Source organism: Schistocerca piceifrons, chromosome 3 (assembly GCF_021461385.2).
Source record: "Schistocerca piceifrons isolate TAMUIC-IGC-003096 chromosome 3, iqSchPice1.1, whole genome shotgun sequence".
Lineage (NCBI taxonomy): Eukaryota > Metazoa > Arthropoda > Insecta > Orthoptera > Acrididae > Schistocerca > Schistocerca piceifrons.
This window is the reverse complement of record NC_060140.1, coordinates 603,580,362-603,602,587: the sequence shown is the minus strand read 5'-3', so window position 1 is coordinate 603,602,587 and position 22,226 is coordinate 603,580,362. Positions and strand designations below refer to the sequence as shown.

The 22,226-nt window shown below is 41.6% G+C and overlaps 1 protein-coding gene across 1 annotated transcript in view; it reads left to right on the top strand.

Annotated features, from left to right (window-relative positions):
- The window catches only part of LOC124788883, a 437,882-nt gene that overhangs the window by 218,003 nt on the left and 197,653 nt on the right, over positions 1-22,226 (top strand). Inside the window, exon 3 of the mRNA XM_047256165.1 lies at positions 13,048-13,244. Coding sequence (XP_047112121.1) covers positions 13,048-13,244 — 197 coding nt within the window. The remainder of the gene's footprint in view (positions 1-13,047; positions 13,245-22,226) is intronic.

Genomic DNA, 22,226 nt, shown 5'->3' with positions numbered 1-22,226 from the left:
ATGATAGACGATAAGGTGGTGAGGATAATACTCGCCTTGCCCATCTTAATAAATAAGCAATAGGTGCCCCGTGGGTCGTGCCAAAATGTAAGTACATCAAGGAGATGTGTCCGGGCTGGGAACAGGTTACGTGAACCCGAGATTCCTAAGCTGGGGACGTGAACGCTGCGAGTCCTCAGTGAGTGTTAACTGGGTGTACTTGTGGGAACACAATAGTCCCTATAAATTCCCGTAAAACCATTCCCAGAAATTCGGGTGGTGTGTTCAATACCAGCACTCAGCCCAACAGACGTGATCTGCTGCATACTCTGTCTGAGTATAACTTTAAACATTAACGTTAACATTGATAAGGACACATTTCGTTTCTCAGAATACATTTTTAATTGTGATACGAGCAGACGAAACTTCTTTTGAAAATATGCCAAAATTCTGCATTCAGAAAACCCATTATGGTAAATGTACGAATATGAAAAGTTTATTTTATGGAAATAACTGTCCTCCGTAATATAACTACACTTTTAAACTAGATTGAGAAACTTCGGTCTCCGCTAGTCACCAGTGATCACACAAAGACTAACTGTACAAATCAATACTGCAATTAAGCACACAAACATAGAGAATCTACGATTTTATCCCATAATGGTGTCCCTGGAGGAATGGTCAATATTCATTGATATGTCAGGAACTATCATTTGAAGCAAAGAACTTCATATAAACATATGCCTACTCCGAATGGTCCCATAAGTAGAAAACATATAATGCAATTTAATTGCTGTATTATTCAATAATTTCTCAGGTTTACACACGTATATATGTACAGCAATTAGCAAACATTAAACACGTATTTTACAAGTTATTAACTGGAAACATGTATTTTTAACAAATTCGCCTCGAAGCATGTAGTGTTCGCCATTCACGTGTTCGTCGGATATTGATGGGTGCAGAAAGTCGCCGTTTGCGGTTAGTAAGACTATGCTGCACCATTTCAGCAACGTACTGTTGTCCCTGCACAGATTCATAAGAAAAGATATAAAAAGATTGTTAGTCAAGACTGTATAACTGAAAAGAAATTACAAACAAAGTTCTTCTATATCTTTGTATTTTAAGCTGCACATTAATGTTCATAGAACATGCAACTTTGGTTAAAAATTTGATTCCGCCATGATTCGAACCCCGCCCCCCCCCCCCTCTACCCATGCAGCGAGGGAGCACTATACCAAATAGCTACAATGCTTGTCGAAAACATTTACCTAAGTGTATTTTACCCATAATAAATACTCACTGATACTGATTTCCCCTCACAGCTACCTAACAAAAATTGATAATGATTACAACATCATATAATTTTTCAGCAAAATGTCAGTATGATAACATAATCGTGTAACAATTTCATTTTCATAATCTGTAATACTTGTTATGTTTCTGTGTGTATAAAATCTCTGAACTTCTTAGAAATAAGGTCTTTGACAATAACCTCTGTTCTTCTATGTAAACATGTTAGGTGTTGTGAGTCTTTATGCTGCTGAAGCTATTAATATGTACTGTAGCAAATGCATAATATGGAAGTACCAACATTTACCACGATGTATGATACAGTATACAGTTCATGTATAAAAATCGAAATTTTTGTACAAGATGTATAGATGTAACGTGAAAACTACATCGATGCTTCAATTGTATGTAAGTGCTATAATACTCCATGACGTCTGTCAAGTCACCTTCCAACTTCAAATTGTTTCAGTTGTGTCTATTTAGCCACCGTCATATTATTTGTCTTTTATTTGAATAGTGATAGTCAACATTGAGCACAGAAATATTTAACTGAATGTTAAGACAATTGAAGATGAGCACAAGCCCAGAGATGGTCGTGCATTAAATAAGATCACCTTCAGGTAGCGGTTATTTTCTACATCCCAGATAGTTACATTATTTTGGCGTATCAACAGTGTTCAGGAAACTTCAAAGTCTAGTTTCTCGAGCTGCATGTAGCTTCACGTGCCATAAATGTAAGAAAATTACAAAAATCCATTTCCCATGTGGTTTGTTTTCTGGAGAGACAAAAAGGAACTACCGATAATATTTATCAACTGGAAATAACAATAAAGCCAAGTAGATCGTTTCACGTCAAGCGAAAAAGATATCCTTTTGCTCTTACACGTATTTTCATAAATGCTGAGCAACTAGGGCTTTGAGCTTTTATCTTCTGTTACCCGAAAGGACATTTCACATTGGCATCAAAATGAAGATAAACCTTCGCCTAACTTCCGCTATCGCGTCTGACCACCAAGGTAACAGAATACGGATTCCGGGATAGCCGCACGATGAATCTTTCAGTTGCGGCCATAAATTCCGCGAAGCCTCGAGAAGCATGCGTAACAGCAGGGAACAACATTAAAGTGTCGGATAAAAGAAGCTGCTGCCTCGCCCGCTACCACATAAATCACGAGCGGCCCCCGTGGCGCCGGGACGCCGGGCGCCGCGACGCCAGCCAGCCAGCCAGCCGCTGCTGGGAGTTGGCTTCGCCTGCCGCGCCGAGCCGCCGCTTCCCGTCTTATCCCAGCGTGGCCGACGGCGCCGTTATGGACGACTTCCCAGGGCCTCACGACCTGCAGCTTCCAGTTATTGAAGTCTCTGGCCCGAAGAAGGCGTTCCTCACCAGCACCCCCACACCACGATCCGATAAACTGTCACAATTGTAAATATTATAATCAGCTGTTCTATGTTACATTTGCGAAAAAGATCTAAGGAGAAGTGGATACCTATCCCCATCCCCCTCTCACTTTTTTTTCCTCCCTATAATCGCACATTACAGCTGCATCGGTTACAAGGGGCATTCAATACGTAATGCAACACAATTTTTTCTCGGGCAGTTTTGGCAGAAGAAATACAGAATTTCTTGTGGGACATCGTGGAATGTTCCCGCCTCTGCCCTTATAGTTTTGAAGCTCCTACACATGGCGCCGCTATGCGTAGCCTTCAAAATGGCGTATGTAACGGATGTGCGTTCCAAGCAGAGAGCTGTCACTGAAAATCTTTTGGCGGGAAAACCGAAACATCGCAGATACTCGTAGGCGCTTACAGAGTGTCTACGGAAACCTGGCAGTGAACAAAAGTACGGGAGTAGGGAGTAGCTGGGCATGGCGTACGTCATCGTCGCAACAAGGACGCACAAACCCGTCAAATCTCCCGCTTGCTGGCCGGCCGCACACATCTGTGACTCCTGCAGTCTTGGAACGTGCGGACACTCTTATTCGAGCTAATCAACGGATCACAACCTAGCAGCACAACAGGATGTCCCTGTTGGAAGTGCTGACACAGTCATTCACCAGTTGTGTTAGTCAAAGGTGTATGCACGCTGGGTTTCTTTCCCGAAGGACAAGACCATAAAGAGCAAATAAGGACCATCGCTAAGAAGGATGCACTCCGCGGGAAGTAGTGCATGGATGATGGAGAGGTTATGACGAAGCAAGACTTTGGCTTCGACGCCGACCAGTAGATTGGTACCATACAGGCAAAGAGGCCCTCACAATAGGGTGGTATAAGGCCGTCGCACTGAACGGATTTCGTGTTGAAAAATAGGGTTTTTAGCCAAAAAGGTGGAGAGTAGTATGCTATTTTGGAATTCTGTATAAAACCAACGTGCCTTCAGAAATAAATTTATCGCATTACTTATTTAACTCCCCTCGTTTACCCATCAAGCCAGCTTACGTCCTGTGTCGCCCTACGAGTGCACCAGACAAAATAAAAGGTACCGTGAAAAGAAAATAAGACAGATGGAAAGACTGGCCAAGCGTTAATAGGACTCGCTCTCTGAAGGTTCTGTACAAGCTTAATTCTGTATATAGATCGTTCACTCATTCTTGGGATCGATAGTTTGGACGATTTTTGCTGTGATAGTTCACTCATCCTTGGGATCAAGAATCTGCACGATTTTTGCTGTTGTTGATATTGATACTGGTAAGAAATCTGTCCCGGATTTTCGGAGACGTTCCAGAATGTTTTAACTTTGAGTTTTATATTTAAAAATTTTGTGTAATTTTGTATTTTCTACTGTATTTCCTAAGAAAGGGGGTTCTTAACAAACAAAGAGAAATTTGGATAACAAATGAAGCAAAAAGTTTTTTATGTGTGACAAAATTATAGATGAACAATTTTCGGATTCTTTCCTTTACTTTTACTGTGAAGCATTACTTATTGCCAAATTTCGTGATTCTAGACCAACAGGAAGTTTCCTATAGGTTTTGATGAACGACCGCCAGTATCAAAATATGTGACATAAATGACCGTATCTGTTGTTCCATTGACTCAGAAGCTAAAATTTTTACACAGCAAGAGACTGTAGACCTTTGTATGTAACATAAATTTCAACTTGAGGCGTCTGCTTGTTCCTCAGAAAAAGGGATTTTAACACACGGACAGATAGACTGACGAACCACAAAGTGATCCTACCAGGGTCTGAAAAAGTAAGTAAACCGTTTATTATTCCAAAAGTAGTTGCCATAACTGTTAACACATTCACCCCACTGTGAGACAAGACAGTCAGTGAGCTCAGTGTTTGTGGTTGCCTACCGAACCACGATTGTACCATGAATGCAACTCTTCATCTGAAGCAAATCTACGGCTACAAATGTCCTTCTTCAGCGTTCCAAAAATATGGAAAATGCATGGACAGAAATTGGAGGATGTGTAAGGCCTTCCCAGCCAAACTTGTGCAGCATAGTGAAACAACAGTCACGCCAGCTCTGGGAAAGTCATGAAGACCTTTTTCTTTGATTGCAAGAGCCCACTGGTCGTTGACTTTTTGGAACACAGCGCCAGAATTAACGCACAGAGGGATGTCGACACTTTGTAAAAATTGAGGCATTCCAGAAACGTTGAGGGATGTCATTATTCTACTGCAGGATAATGCCCACTCAAGGTTGTTTCGACTATGCTGTGCAAGTATCACTGAAAAGCCCTTACACCTCCTCCTTACAGTCCAAATCTCTCCACATGCGATGTTCATATTTTTGGAACCCTGAAAACTGACACTCATGGTCGACGATTTGCTTCGGACAGGGCGGTACACGCTGGGTAGAATCTTATTTCCATAAGGTTGGAATAACGTATCGATACCACCCTACCGGCGTCTCTGAACTGACAACGGAATTGCAAGTTTCCGTCAGACGCCTACAGAGGTCGTGCGTCATCCAGCAGACCCAATGGAGCACGCCTGCTGAGCCATGGCTCCAGAAGCTCTGGACTCTGGACTCTGCTATGACAACATACGATGGCCGGCGGCAGCCACACAGCCCACTTGCACTGGGAGCCCCTTCCCTACGTGACGCTGTACAGAGGCCGCCTAGTCGCGACTCTGACACAGCGAACGTTTTTCCATAACGGCATTGACTATCCTGTCTCTCTGAGAGATAAATGTGTTAACCATTATGGCTATTACTTTTGAAATAATAAACAGTTTGCTTACTTTCCTTCCATCAGTTTGGTTTTCATTAGACCGCCCCTTCACGAGGGGAATCCGAAAAGTCAGTTACACACTATTATGTTCAAATGTGTTTGAATTTCTAAAGGACCAAACTGTCGAGGTCATCGGTCCCTAGACTTACACACTATTTAAACTAACTTTAACTAACTTATACTAAGAACAACAAACACACCCATGCCAGAGGGAGAACTCGAACCTCCGGCGGGAAGGGCCGCGCTGTCAGAGGCATGGCGCCTCTACCCGCGCGGCCACTATTATGGCAGGTACACTAATTTTTATTGAATGTTGCACTATGCTTCAAAGTGGCACAGATACACGACACTGCTTTTCATTATAGTTACTAAGTTTCTGTAAACATTGCTTGGAACATTCTACCTGTTATCCAGTTCCTGACGATAAGAATCCAGTCCTTGGTTACTGAGCCACTTTGTGAACGTCCTCATCGTCGGAAAATCTTAGATTGCTACAAATCAGTCTCTCGATTGCCTGGTCTTTGAAGTCGATGTCGTCAGCCTTCCTTTCCGACCAATATCAGAGATATCTATCAGACTTTTTTTTTATTTCTTGGTAGCATTTCAATACAGCTGAACTAGACATTGCGCCCGGTCCAAATATCCATGAAATTCCCAGTGAACCTATGTTAAATTTAGACATTTTTGCCCACAAGAATCTTGCCATTCCGCTAACTTCAACTCTGAAGGTCTTTCCTAGTTGACATGCCCGCCCTGTGATACACCTGTTATCCGTAGCACTGCAGAACTGTGTCTGCAGCGAACCCTGAACATGTACCGTCTCCCGGCATTGCGATACTCGAGAATGGCGCAATAACTTTCTTGTAGGACGACATGCTAACTTACTTTTAGAAGTTCCCTCATATTAGCCCCTTCCTCAAAGGAGCACACTGGTCGCTTTGCAGCCCTCTGACTGTTGTAGAACCGGTACCAGGCGCTCATGTGACCCTCATGTGTAGTGTTATGACGGTGAAGGGGTCTACCAGCCAGTTGTTTGAAATCAGCCCACTAAAATGAGACGGCTCGACACCATGCCCTAAAAGAGCTATCGTATTTGCAAGAATGGAGTTTCCCGATTGGTTGGTGCATCAATGTGGATTGTCCAGCCTGTTTACGAGGAACGGTGTAACACATCCTAAGGACAGTAGTCGCACAAAGATCCTAACCGACTGTGACTGGAGACGAGAGTCCCACCTATAGCCGAGATGGCTAAAGAAGATCCCTGACATCTCCCAGTGCTGTTGCCAGCTTTCGACTCCGAAGTGCTAACGGCTGCAGGCGAAAACATTAGGCGTCTACTAAGCTGTGGCAACACTGGCGCATTGCCATGGAGACTGGTTGTTGTACGGGCATGAAGCTGCTGTGCCCAGCCGATATGCAACTGTCAGGGAACTTCTTACAGCGACTCGTCGTTAGTCAGTTGACAGTCGGTTTCAAACCCGAAAGGGATCGCTGGTGTCAGAGGACACAGGTTCTTCTCAGCGAACATTGCTGAGCGGACAGCATGCAATGGGTAGTTTGAGTGGGGTACCTCGCAAAAGGCCACTGTTCACAGCAGCACATCTGCCCATCTTCAGTGGGCCATAAAACACATAAAGTGAACCGTAGCTAACTGAAGGCGTATATTATGGACAGATAAGTCGCGATTTTGCCATTATTCAAATGATGTAAGGTGTCGAGTACCCTAATGGCCCTATGAGGCTTTTAACCCACAGAGTGTGGAGAGTGAACTTCAGCCCTGTGTTGTTTTAGTTTGGTTAATCATACCATGCCTTTGCCCTACTGATTCAGCTTGCTGTGAACATGAATCAAGAGATTTATTTCAACATTCTTCGAGACCAAGTGCTAGCTTGTTTTCTACGTCTTCATGATAAGTAGTTGTGGACAGCCTTGCTCACAGGGTTGCGCTCACACATTCAAAGTTTGATGAACTCTCAGTCAACTTAAAGTAACTGGACAAGCGTGCTAACGTATCCAGTCCTAATCCCAAAGAAAATGTCTGGGATGCAGCAAAGTCATGAGACAGTATGGACCAGGGACTGATGACCCTGTAGTTTGGTCCCTTTGTCCCTCAAGCCTAAACAACCAACAGTATGTTCTCAGCCAATGGCATTGCTAAAGAGGATGGAGAAGTGGACAACAGTCTCAGGACAACTTCTTTCACTTTAGGTGGAAAACACAATAATTATCAACGGCATAAGGATGCAAAAAGCAATGGAAAACCAATTCACTGAAAACGTATCTTGTCCATCCTCAATTATGTCAAATGGCTTGTAATTGGAAAAGTGTCATGATTAACTCCCCATTGGCTAGAGAGTTCTGCCTATCTCCCCATGCAACTCTCCAAGAGGTGCCTTTTAAGTGGGAGGTGATCATGAGAAAAGAAGTGAATAACTGATGGATGGGAAGCATTCAACAAATCCGAGTGTGGAATGTCAGAAGTTTGAGTGTGGCGGGGTTACCAAAATGAAATGGAAAGAAAATAAGGAATTCTGATCAGGTGAGTTTAGCGTCATATCAGCATCAGCAGAAAATTGCGTAATGGGAACAGGTTTAGTTATGAGTAGATGGGTAGGGCAGAGAGTTACTGTGAACATTTCAGTGACAGGTTTGATCTCATCAGATTCAACAGCAAACCAACGCTGACAACAATAGTTCAGGTACATATGTGACCGTCGCAAGCAGAAGATGAAGACATAGAGAAAGTATATAAAGGTACTGAACGGGTAATTCAGGGTGTGTAGGCAGACGATAATCTGATTAGTGATGGGGAGTTGGAAAACAGTGGTAGGAAAAGAGAAGGAAGACAGAGTTACGGGAGAGTATGGACTCGCGAGTGGGAATAAGAGACAAGAGAGACTAACTGAATTCTGCGATAAAATTCGGCTAATAACAGTGAGTAAACTGTTCAAATTGGCAAGAGGAGGAGGTATACTAGGAAAAGGCCTGGAGACACGGAGAGATTACCTTATTGTGAGACATAACTTCCAAATCCAAGTATTTGATTTTAGGGCACACCCAGGAGCAGATATAGACGCGGATCACACTTTAATAATAACTAGTGACTACCCCAGCACCGCACAGATAGCATTTAGTATCTACGGCCAGACGATTTGTCCGAGGGCCACGAATAAAATTAAAAGAACAGCGTTAAATAAGTAGTAGCCTCACTTTCATATACAATGGACAGCCAAAACATTACAACCACTGCTCACCACGACTTTGTATGCCACCTGTGGCGTTGCTGGCACTTGAAGCGGTAAGGAAAGTATGTAAGCGGAGCAGAAATGGATGGGGGATCACCCTAGAAAAAATATGGACTGAAAATGGGGAAATCCATTTAGATAAGCGACTCATACAAAGGGCAGGTTATTATCACCCAGAGCCTATGAACGAGTATCTCGAAAACGACGAAGCTGTATGAATATTCAAATGCTACTGTGGTGAGCATCTACGGAAAGTGATAGAAGAACAGTGAAATTACCACTAGGCACCAAGTGGTTGGACGTTCACGACTCTTGACAGAACGTGGGGTTCGGAGGATTGTCTGCTCTGTAAAGTAGAACAGATGATGATCTGTGACATTTCTGGCGAAAGAGCACAATGCTGCTGAATTCAAAAGTGTTTCGGAGCACACCATTCATCGCAGATTGTTGAACATAGAGCTCGGCAACAGACCACCCCTACGTGTTCACATGTTGATTCAACGATGCTGCAAGGGGCCATCGGAATTCGACTGTGGATCACTGGAAACGTACCGGCTCTTCGTATGAATATTATTTTTTGCTACACCAGGTCAATAGTCATCTCCATAAACGCCGTCATCGAGTCGAACGGCGGCTCCAAACATGCACCACGTCACTGGTGCAGGCTGGTGAGAGCGGTGGAAAACATTCTCCTGCGCTTGCATGGGACCTGTGGTAGTAATCTAAGATATATCATCTGCGAACCACCTGCATCCCATCATGCTCGATGTCTTCCCTGACGGCGATTTCATCTTTCAGCAGTATGTTTGTACTTGTCTCTAAGGCAGAATTGTGTTACAGCGGTTTGAAGATCATGACAGTGAAATCACGTTGATGTCTTGGCCACCAAATTCGCTTGATGTGAATCCAATTGAACCGTTCTGGGTAGCTATAGAGCGCTATCCTCACAAATTAGCGGTATTACATGATTTGTGTGTAGACATATGATGCCACATACCTCCACAAACCTACCAACAAATTCTAGAATCGATGGTACACAGAATCGGTGCCGTATTGGGTTCCAAACTTGGACCAACGAGCTGTTAAGCAGCCAATGTTTTGGCTTGTCAGTTTAGCTTGCGCGATGTAAGCAGCGTACATCAGGTAAGTTGTCTGGAAGCGTAAATGCTATGTGCTCCATACTGAATTGGCGTTTGGAGTCACATCTCTTGGTAATGCTGGGAGCACATCGCCATGTAAGTAATAAGTTTCGAACCAATGTAGATACTGTACACGAATCATTGGTGTATGTGTATGTGGGTGATTCAATATGCATCGGAGGCTGACTGAAGTGGCACAAATAAAAGTAAAAAAAGGGAAAAAGCACGCATAATCTACAAGTTTAGCTCGTGTTATATCACCCCTCTTGTGAAGTTTAGTGCGCACTGTGATGCGTTGTTGAGACTGATTGCCGCCATTCTTTGTAGCGCATTCTTTATCGCAGTCTTTCTCGCCGTATCACAAAAAGAGTCGTGGTTTGATTCAAGGAAAGCAGGTAGCTGAAAGTTGAGCCATCTGTTGCGCTGCTGAAAGAACGTATTGTTTGTAAACGAAGCGAAGTCGCTTAAGTACTTTACCGCAAAACGTTTTACTTGAAGCACAAATAGAAAAACATCAGTATTTTCCATCCGTTTTCTTTTATGCAAATTTCCTCAAACAGTTGCAGGGAAACTATTGGTTAAACGTATTTAATTTCTTCAAATTGTAAGTCTTGCATCAGAGTCTGATGATGATGTGGTTATCTTTTCATTACCGATCGTTTTCATTACGATACTTCGAAGTTGAGTAACTCTGCCTGTTGTTCAAAGAATGTACAGTGAATTAAGAGTACAAACTGCGACTGGTACTCTGAGGGAAACATAAATTATAAGTCCAGAAGTGTCGTCATATTTATAAATGGATCCCTCAACATTTACAGAAGTATTACGAAATCTGTGCATTCACCCGCAAGAAATTTATGAATCCCATTCAAGGAGATCGTGCCCATGTCTTTACGATCTTTAATAGACCCAAATCTCTTTCTCGATAGTCGAGATTTGTTTAGCAGTCTTCTGTATAATTTGAAAGTGTCCAGAGAAAATTTCTTTCGCCTCACCGTACAGAGAATCGTGTTCACATCCACGTTTGACTCAATGAAAGTAGCAACCTTAAAGTTGGATACATTGCTGCGCTGCTGCAAAACTTTCTTGATAGAAAGTAAAGTTGCAGCCCATGTTGCATTCTGCTCTGTGCACAAATAATTGAAAACCAAAGCCTTGGACTCGAATATTTTTTCGCTACGCACTTGTTCTGAAACGACTGCAATCAACTGGATGTCAATTAGGCCACTTTCATGTCGTTAGCCAGTTATCCAACCGAGGAAATGGGAGCTACAGTGTAACGTGGAATCCGAGTCACGTTTCGTTTCTCACGAACCTCCAATTTAATGACAAGTTAATCTACGCTAAAATGCAGCGTAAAAGGAAAGTGACGCAGTCAAACGCTCTACTACTAGACCATCACACCGCATGCAGATTTGACGACCCTGCTGCTGCCTCAAAGCACTGCTGCTCTCACAAGTTATGGTGACTGTTCGCTAGGTGGCAGTGGCATCGTTTTTACAACTAGAATTTAATTAATCATAATTGGGACAATTTGTATGAAATATTTGTAAATTATATACAAAAACATTCCTCGTGAATCAGTGAATTTATTAATGAAAACGGGTTCAAAATCCCTATCAAAATTCCTATAGTCGTTCCTGAGATTAGCCTGCCCATACAGACAGACGTGAGGGAGCGATCTGAATTTATGTATAGAGAGAGAAAGAGTAAATTTAAGCTTCAGAGAATTACGATCGTCGTATCATAATTAATTATGTTTGTTATGGTTTAATTTATAATGGCTACATTAGGACCTTGCCGCAGACTCTTACATTTATTGAGCAACCGTTATATTTTAACTGTAAACTCATTGAAAACTGGTGTTGGAATAGTTCATACATTTACTACCGGTCGGAACAATCAGTGTGGAAATGAAGTACTGAACTACCGAGGAACGATGACATGAGCTTGCTTCCCGGTCGTTTTGCGAGATAATCGTAGGGTGAAGCAATATTTTGGTTGAATCAAATGAGTAGAAACTGAAATAAACCTAATATTCTCTCTAGTAATCTCTTCAAAATGTTTGAACTCAATTGAAGAATTTCACACACACACAAGGCTAAAAAGCAGAAAATAATTATTTAAAGAAAATGAATTTTGAATACATCAAGATTTAAAATCAACCTAAAAAGTATAAAATAGTTTCTTCTAGTGCCACAGAGATGCCTAACCCAACGCAGATAACCTGAAAAACAATGACTGTGGATTTGTAATGGTTATTAAAGTACTTGCAAAGTTTTAAAACGAAAACATAATTGATGGATGAAAAATTCGCCTCCTTACTTTTATCTGTTGCATACACTACATATTTTTTATTTAAATCTTAAAAGTATTTTCGACGCTATTAAAAATTCAGTCTCAAATTTTCAGGACTATTTATTGGGCCAGAAATCCGTATAGGCCTAGGAGAAATTATTATATATTTTGTTAGATTTAAAAGAGGTACATTAAGAACTCACTTTTATTTAAATTATTATAGCTCAAACTTCTGTACTTACTATGTATTTCCCCAAAGAAGAATTAGATGTGTACTGGCATGTTCCACGATCATGTGCCACAGCTACATGGGTCCAATAGTGTACAATGGAAGTAAGCACAGGCTTTCACATACAGGATGTAGCTGGTATAAGTTCAAATATTTGTATTGCTGACTGAAGACGCTGTACTGAACAACGTTACTTCAGTATTTACATCATTTGGACACCAATAATTGTAGCTATTACAAGTCCTATGTTTTTAGGATGGTTAGCACCTCCAAATGCGTGTGGAAAGAGCAGACCATTAATGTTTACTTTCCCCTTGACACCAGGTCAGGTATTGAAGAGGGACGTGTAGTGAATTTACGACTATGCAGAAAACATCAGGTCATGAGGTTTGTGATGTGTTTGTGGGAAGACGGTTCGATGCAGAGGAAAAACAACCACACAATTAAATGTCTACACATACAAATATCTGCACTTATAGCAGTAACACCCTCTATCTATCAGTGGGTTTCCATAAGCCTCTTGGCTACGTAATGCACCTGTACTAAAAATTACAACTCTATGGTCCACACTCGCCATTATGGCATTAAAGCATCTACAATGAACTAGATCTTTGGTCCGAATATTGCTAAAAGTTCGCGTGTCATACCAGTATCTCGTGGCTGAGTGCGCCTTTTGTTGCAGGTGGCGTCGGGAGCTGCGCTGTGCTCCTATGGCTTCCTGGGACTGGCATCGGCATCGGCGTCGTCGTCTGTGTCGGCGTCAACAAGGCCCTCACACCCCGTCCAGCCCTCACGGTTGTCTCGGGTGACGCTAGCAGTGTTGCTGGTCGCTTCCCACTGCGCTGTTGCCACGCTGCTCGCCATGCTCGTACACTACAGGTGAGGGCACGCGCACACACACAGTAATGAAAATACAGAAGCAACACTTTTTGCAGTTGATAGTGAGCAAACGATTATTAGTCGAAACATTTTCATCTTTCGAGATAGAAACAACTAGGACATGCTTTATTTTTTAACAGAATTCGGTAGCTCCGAAGAAAAGAAATTTTTTTGTCACATATGTTATGGCACTCATCACAGAGACTTTTTCTAAAATAGCCTAAATGAATGTTCATACATTGCTGTTTTCGTTACATTTCCTTGTAAACAAAATATAATAACATCCAAATTACGCTGCGCCAACTGTCTCTGACCTTACATTTCTTCTTAGTTTCATATTGGCCATTCCTGGACCACATTATTTCAACTAAACTTTTCCTTTTCTTTGCACCTGAGCCTAAACTTTTGCCCATCATTCCAGCATTCGTTTCCTATACCGTTCCTTCCTCACTTGGCACGTTTTGGCAGTTTGTAGTTTTGGCTTTCTTGGAAACGAAGGCTCTCTTGGAGTTTCTTCTTAAGTGAAATGCGTTTATGGATATCCTCCAGTGATGTCCTTGTACGTCTTTTCCCATAGCAGTGAGCCTCGGCTCCTTGGTTTTCCTCTTGAGAAAGTAACAGAATATCCGGTTACTCAACCCTGTAGTACTCAGGTTGACAATGTGGCCATAGGAAGCAGTCCTTCTCAACATATGGTGTCTGATGTTTTCCTACATGTTTATACCGTTCATTGTTGTGTTGTGTCATGCGTTCATTTTCTTCGACTTTTCTGTAGATCTACCTTCTCTTATTTTAAATTTCTCGATCAGATATTCTCTGTTCACAACAAGGCAGTCTGCGACATACAGGACTTTTATCGTGTTACTTGTTGTAATATCATACCTTGGCATTCACAGGTACTGATTCATCTTCTAGACACTTTTGGTTAGGTGCTATGCTGTTTCCATTCATCTGATCAGTGATGCAAAGGCCTTCCCATCAGAGATGTTTGTCTTTAGCCGCTCTCCTAAATACTGTATTTAAACCTCTCTGCCCATCTGATTTCCCCTTCTTCTACTTGTAGTACCCTGCACGGTGACGTGATATTTGCAGTAATCTCACTTCTGTCGAAGGAGATCTGGAGTCTTGCCTTTGCTGATTGTGTCTTTAGTTCACTCATTTGTTCCATAGCTGTGTCAAGTGAAATAGACACAACTGCAAGATCGTCTGCAAAGATCTGGCAGTAACTGTCAAAGTCATCATCCTACAGCGAAGCCTGACTCCCGTTTCAACATGTTTGTCATTTATTCTTTTTCTCTACTCGAATTTCACTTTCCCGATAACAAACTTGCAAAGCAGAGACGAGAGTTCATCTCCTTGCCTGATATGTCATCAATTAATATTTTTTCCTACTTCTCTGTGAAAAGTTTAACTATGAACGTTGACATGTGTACTTCTTTGAACTAAAGTAATACTTAGTAATGGATCCGCAAGGGCTATCCTGACATTAGTACATATCCAAGTATAAACTATTAAGTCGCCAATACGGACTAGACTCGAGGCCTATTCAGAGACTAGCACCTACTGGCTCTTGCTTTGTAGTATCATTGTACTTGTGACGACTATAGACAGTGAACAGAATAAGGAAATGGAGATCTTTCACATGAGTTTTACTCTGAATCGTTTTAGTATACAAGCGTGTTAGCTTGTAGTGTGTTTGTGATATGAAAAAATAATTAAGTTACATCGGCTTGTTGGGTTCTTGTGAAGCTGAAAACCATACACTCAATCAGATTTTTCTTTCTGCAATACACAGCCCTTTATTTTCTTAAATACTACGACGCGTGATTCGTGTGTTGGTCGGACTTTGCGTGACGTAATCCCTCTCCCCATAATTCCTTGGACAAGGGAGCCAAAAACTGTCAACCACATTCCTTGATGAATACCTGCCCAATCTTATGACAATTTTTAATTAAAAATTCATTCACGGAATAGATATAGTTATGCCAGGAAAAATGATTTTAGGTTAGATTTAAAACTTGTTTTGCTGTCTTTAAAACATTTTATGATACTGGACAAATGGCCACAAATTTTTGTTACTGCATGTTGAACTCCTTTCCGAGGCAATGACAGCTTTATTAGACAGCTTTAGTAATGTATAATAAAGGTCATATTTTCCTCTGGTGTTGTAGGTAATGACATCACTATTCTTCTCAAGTTGTGATGAATTATTTATGACGAATTACATCCGAGAATATATATTTCGTGATGGTACATTTAAAATGCCCAACCCTTTGAAGAGGCACCTACATGACGAAAATGAATGAACACCATGTATTATTCTTACTGATCGCTTTTGTACCATCAATACTGTCATTATGAATGATGAATCAGCCCACAAAATTATTCCATAAGACATTATTGAGTGGAAATAAGCAAAACATGGCGGGATATTGATTCCATTGTTTCCAAGACAAGAAATTGTACAAAGAACAAAAGTATCTGAATTCAGTTGTTTGACCTGCTCAGTAATATGCTTCTTCCAGTTCAGTATTTCATCGATACGTAGCTACACCAGAAAATCTGGAGCATTCCACTCAGTCTGCTGACTTCTGTTCATGTGCTATATCAATTACCGATATGACTATTTGTTGCACAGAACTGAACATAGTGTGTTTTCTCAAAATTCAGAGAGAGTTCATTTACAGAGAACCACTTCATAATTCTTAGAAATACTCATTAACAACCTCTCCTATCGCTTTATCTACAATGGAATCTATTAAAAAGCTCGGTCTGAGGCGCTGCAGACGTAGATTGTGTGGCTGGTCCCGGCGGAGGTTCGAGTCCTCCCTCGGGTATGGGTGTGTATGTTTGTTCTCAGGATAATTTAGGTTAAGTAGTGTGTAAGCTTAGGGACCGATGACCTTAGCAGTTAAGTCCCATAAGATTTCACACACATTTGAGCATTTGGACATTAAAAAGCTAGCATCATATGCAAAAAAGTACCAATTCCGTTTGATCAATGTTAAATAGAGGTTTATTCACATACACTATGTGATCAAAAGTATCGGACACCCCCAAAAACATACGTTTTTCATATTAGGTGCATTGTGCTGCCACCTACTGCCAGGTGCTCCATATCAGCGACCTCAGTGGTCATTAGACATCGTGAGAGAGCAGAATGGGGCTCTCCGCGGAACTCACGGACTTTGAACGTGGTCAGGTGATTGGGTGTCACTTGTATCATACGTCTGTACGCGAGATTTCCACACTCCTAAAGATCCCTAGGTCCACTGTTTCCAGTCTGATAGTAAAGTGGAAACGTGAAGGGACACGTACAGCACAAAAGCGTACAGGCCGACCTCGCCTGTTGACTGACAGAGACCGCCACCGGTTGAAGAGGGTCGCAATGTGTAATAGGCAGACATCTACCCAGGCCATCACACAGGAATTCCAAACTGCATCAGGATCCACTGCAAGTACTATGGCAGTAAGGTGAGAGGTGAGAAAACTTGGATTTCATGGTCGAGCGACTGCTCATAAGCCACACATCACGCTGGTAAATGCCAAACGATGCCTCACTTAGTGTAAGGAGCGTAAATATTGCACGGATGAACAGTGGAAATACGTTGTGTGGAGTGACGAATCACGGCACACAATGTGGTGATCCGATGGCAGGGTGTGGGTACGGCGATTGCCCGATGAACGTCATCTGCCAGCGTGTGTAGCGCCAACAGTAAAATTCGGAGGCGGTGGTGTTATGGTGTGGTTGTGTTTTTCATGGAGGGAGCTTGCACCCTTTGTTGTTTTGCGTGGCACTCTCACAGCATAGGCCTACATTGATGTTTTAATCACCATCTTGCTTCCCACTGTTGAAGAGAAATCCGGAGATAGCGATTGCATCCTTCAAGATGCTCGAGCACTTGTTCATAATGCAAGGCATATGGCGGAGTGGTTAAAGGACAATAACATCCCTGCACAGAGTGCTGACCTGAGTCCTACAGAACACCTCTAGAATGTTTTGGAACACCAACTTCATGCCAGTCCTCACTGACTGGCATCGCTACCTCTCCTAAGTGAAGCACTCCGTGAAGAATGGGCTGCCATTCCCCAAGAAACCTTCCTGCACTTGGTTCAACGTATGCTTGCGAGAGTGGAAGCAGTCATCAAGGCTAAGGGTGGGCCAACACCATATTGAATTCCAGCACTGCCGATGTATTGCGCCACGAAATTGTAAATCATTTTCAGCCAGGTGTCCGGATACTTTTGATCACATAGTGTGTATAAGGAATGGGATTAAAACCAGAATTAAACATTGTAAGATTCGATTCGTGATTCCTCCTCAGTCACTATAATTTTCTCTACATCACATATTGTTTGAATTATTCAACACAACTTTTTACATTTTATTTGAGAAGTTCGATTCAGATGACTTGTATGTAAAGCCATAAATTTCTTAAAACTTAAGTTGCTCTAAGAGAATAATATAATCCACCCAAGCAAATGCCTTGAAAAATACAAAAAGTACCAACTGGTGATGTTTTGTTATTTAAGGCTTGTAATATTTGGTTAGCGAATGCATCATTAGTGTTATTAGACGAGCTATGCTTCTGGAATCCAAACTTTGATATGCCAATTAAATTGTTTCTACAAATGCGAGACTACTCTTCATATATTACATTTTAGAATATCTTGGGAAAATACGACAGTAACGAAACTGGTCGATAATTATCTAAGTTTTTCTTGTCTCGTTTCTTGTAAACAGATTTATCAATAGCTTGCTTTAATCTGACTGGAACAATTCCCTGTACCAGTGATGCTTTGCATTACATAAATCACTAAGTACATTAGTTGATACGTTATAACAAATTTTCTGTTTGAGTTTCGATCAGCACCATATGAGGCTTTAATTTATTTATTTTAGAATTTTTAATTCTGTTATTTTCAGTACAGGATGTTAGTGTTACTTACAGTTGCTTAATGTTTGGTGGAATGACGTTTCTAACATATTCTATTGCTTGTTCAACGAAACCACTTAATCGTCTGTTACTGCATGTAGAAGGTAATCGCACCTTTAAATTATCAATCATTGCAATGTTATTTAGTCCCTATTGTTTTTATCTTGCTATCAGTATTACTCATTTCTGTCATGATGAGCATTTTCCGAACATTTTAATGACATTCTTTAAAATATTACAGTATTTTTTGCACACTGCAAATAATTTCGGATCTTGACTTATTCTGGCCTTTACATAAGATCGGTTTCTCTTCTTACATGTATTTTAATCTCTTCAATTACCCAAGACTTCCTTGTTCTTTTTAATAAAATTTTTGGACACGGTTTTGAGAAACCTACTTTCAAATATTGATGAAAATGTACTGTGGAATATATTCAATTTCGCAGTAGGATCTCTTCTTGAAAACTGAGTGTTTGATTCTTTTGAAACCAATTATTCGACTGAAAAAATATCTTCTCTTCCGTGCGCTGTATTCTCGAATGAGTTGATACTAGCCTAATCCGAAAGTTGTCTTATACTGAATGCCGTGTTCTTCAGTTGAACTTGATCGATTGCTCTAATGCTTCTTCATACGTGCCGAAACTTACCGTGTTTTCAACATAGAGACAACTATCCAAATAAGGCCATTAGGACTATTCTGCAATCGGGAGAGTATTTGGAATGAATATCTTGCTCTACAGTGAAACTTATTCTGATATCGAAACTAGAACACACATTTAAGATGTATTTCAGCATACAGTGTACTGCAGTGTGAAAGCTTCATTATGGACTTCTGTGCGGGCCTGGGCAACTTTTAGAATCACCTTCAATTTCTTATATGGACTACTCCGCTATATTAGAGGACACTGGAAAATTTTTCAACTGACTAATGAAATAGTTTCTAGATTTAAAACACGAATTTTGAATATAGTTCTGTTGCAGACACATTCAGTTTTTCCAAGGCTTTTCTTGGAAGAAGTAAATTCCATTTCATAAGAGTTATTCTGGAACACTTAGCAAAATGTTCGTCTACAACTGTAGGTTTACACAAATGGATATTCACTTCTCCAAAAATAATGTATGATTTTAAATGCGTGTAGTTTTCGAAACATTAGCTTTTTACGAAAACAAACCTACTTTATAAAACTGTCCACATCTTCTAACCTGGAAAGTGATCCACCTATAGAAGGCATCTGCTTTCCTTCCTGTGATGTACAAAAACCTTTAAAGAAGCACAAAATGAAGTAGATCATGCTGCACATCAAAAAACGTTCCGCGCACTTGATGCACATCAGTAGTCTGTGTTGCCCCCTTCTCGCTTCAGTAACGGCAGCACAGGGTCTCAATGTACCTCCATCATCTTCAGAATGAAATCATGTGGTATTTCGTGCCACTCCTCTAGTAAGGCAACCTGCAACTGCTGTCGCGTTTCTGGAGGACTTTCACAAGTTCTGACTCTTCTTTTCCGATAATTCCATACATGTTCTGTGGGGTTTAGGTCGAGACTACATGCCGGCCACCGTACAACACTGATAGTGTGTGAAAATTTTGCGCTGGGGCAGCATCATGGGCACGAGCGTTATCGTGTACCAGAAGAAATTCTTCGCCAAGATCTTTGGCAACAAGTCGTATATGATGATCAAGCATTTCTTTGATGTACCTCTCCACTGTTAGATCACAACCAGTTCTGTTCTAGTTTCCATTCTAATTCCTCCCCCCAGCATTATAGTGCCTCCTGCGAAACGAACTGACGGGGACACTTTAGCTTTCACATTACGCAGGGCAGCGCTTCCGTCCAGTGTCTTGACTTCTAGTATCTGTGATCTTCGGCAAACCGCAGTCTCCTTTGTTTACATAATCTGGTTAAAAGAGGCTCTTTATTCTGTCATCTGTACATCAACAGATTCTCGTCTAGTCTATTACGAATTGTTCGAGCACTTAACAGTTGTCCAGAAGCATAGCGAAAGTCTTCTCGTTGTTCAGTCCTGTTCTTATCATGTTCCTCGATAGTACTGTTTTTATGGAGTTCCTCGATACAAGAATTCGAAGACAACGATCCTTAACAGCTGTTGTTTTCCTTCTACGATCCGAACCTTGCTGTCCAGTAACAGTATGCCTTTCGCTGTATCGTTTCCACAACTTAAATAATGCATATTGACTTATACCAAGTTCCCTTGGTATATGTCACTTAAAATGACTCTCCTGCGGAAGAGTTACTCCACGACTGGCTTCCTCCACTGCTTATTGTCTGTTCACCCTATTACCGTCCGTGTCTGTGCAGTGTTGTATATGTGTTTACAAATTGTAACATGCTGCACACTCACTTAGTTTTGATCACTACGTAATTCAGCTCCATCTGTTGACATGCTGAGTAAGTCTACAAGGCTGACACCCATGTAAATATTAGGATAATACGGTGAATTTGTCACTGATAATGGAGGTACCGCAATGTACATTTTTTGCTCGTGTCCACATGACCTCAAACTACTGGCGAATACTGCCATTCATGTACGCTTTTAATAACAGTCCATCAGGGGAGTAGATGTATCATTATCAAATGACCAGGGATTATATACCTAGACGACCAGAAACTTAATATTCATGTACACAGAATTAGAATGCATTAGTAGAAGGTGAAAGCGATGATGATACGGTAGCGTGGGCACAGCAAAGTATTTAGCCCCAGTATTAAAAATTTTATGAGACGAGTGTGGATAAAAGTCACAAAATTTTTGAAACATCAACTGCAAATAAAACCTTGAAGAACGCCTTAAAAAACACACATACACAAAATAATAAGAATCACGTTGTCGGATCTGAAAAAACGGAAAAATCCATGGAAAGAAATAAAATAACACAGCAGGTATTATTTTATATATATATAGACTGACTTGTACCAAGCCCGGGAATCGAACCCAGGTCTCCTACTAACTAGACAGGTGCATGTACCAGACATGTAGAGCCGCCGAAATTCTGTTCATGTGCAATGGGGAATTTAAAATAGACTGAGGCGGCAGTGAGGATTTGGACCGAGGGTGGAGGTGTACCAGTGTAATCCGTGCAGTTATGTGAATTGCTGTACAAAGGTAGTCAGAGGCCAACGCACCAGCCTAGTAAACAGGAGACCCAGGTTTGATTTCCGGCCTTGGTACAATTTTCACTCGCCACTTCAGCCTATATGCATAAAATCATATCTGTATGAGACCAGTAAAGTCTCTGAAACTGTCATTTCATTTGTACGGCTGATAGCTGCGCCTGGCTGCTCACTGGAATAAAAGGACCGATCTAGCCACTCTACAGCACACTAAATTCTCCAGCCTGTAACCTTAGGCCAGAGCTCAGATACGTCACAAAACTTTGAAAGCTTGGCCATACTCGTCTCGTCATCAGTTACAACAGAGGGCAGATCCCCATCAAAATTTGCTTCCGCCTACTGACTACAACATAATTTGCACTCATATGAAATGTGGCATACGGTGATTTGCGGACCACAGGCGTCACAAACTGTGACGTACTCCCGCCGTAGTAAAAAGCCGTGCGTTATGGGACAGTGCCCAATTTGGACGCAGATCAGAGCCACTACTTCCCGTCAGGGTGACTGGCATGAGGAATGGCACAACCAGGCCGTTGGCTTCACCAACTGCAGCTTTTTGTCCGTCACTGCCGGCCAATTCGCCTCCCACAGTTGAATGGATCTCCGACTCATCTGCGAAATGAGAGCCTGCAGGGGAACGTCACAGCATGCAACATTATGTTCCCCTACAGTCCTCCTCGGCGGCTTTGTCTGCTTTATTATATCCCAAATTCCCAGGTTCCTAGTACCCAGTAGAATGAACCTGCTGTGGGACGTACAATTGTTCATATATTAACCAGATCGTGTTATTTGCTGGGTATATGTGCTGCAACGATTGTAGGGTACTATGGTAACTGGAAGAGATGAGAAACTGTTTGCCTGAAGACACCTCATCTGCTCCAATGCGTTCAATATTGCATAGAGTTCTGCAAT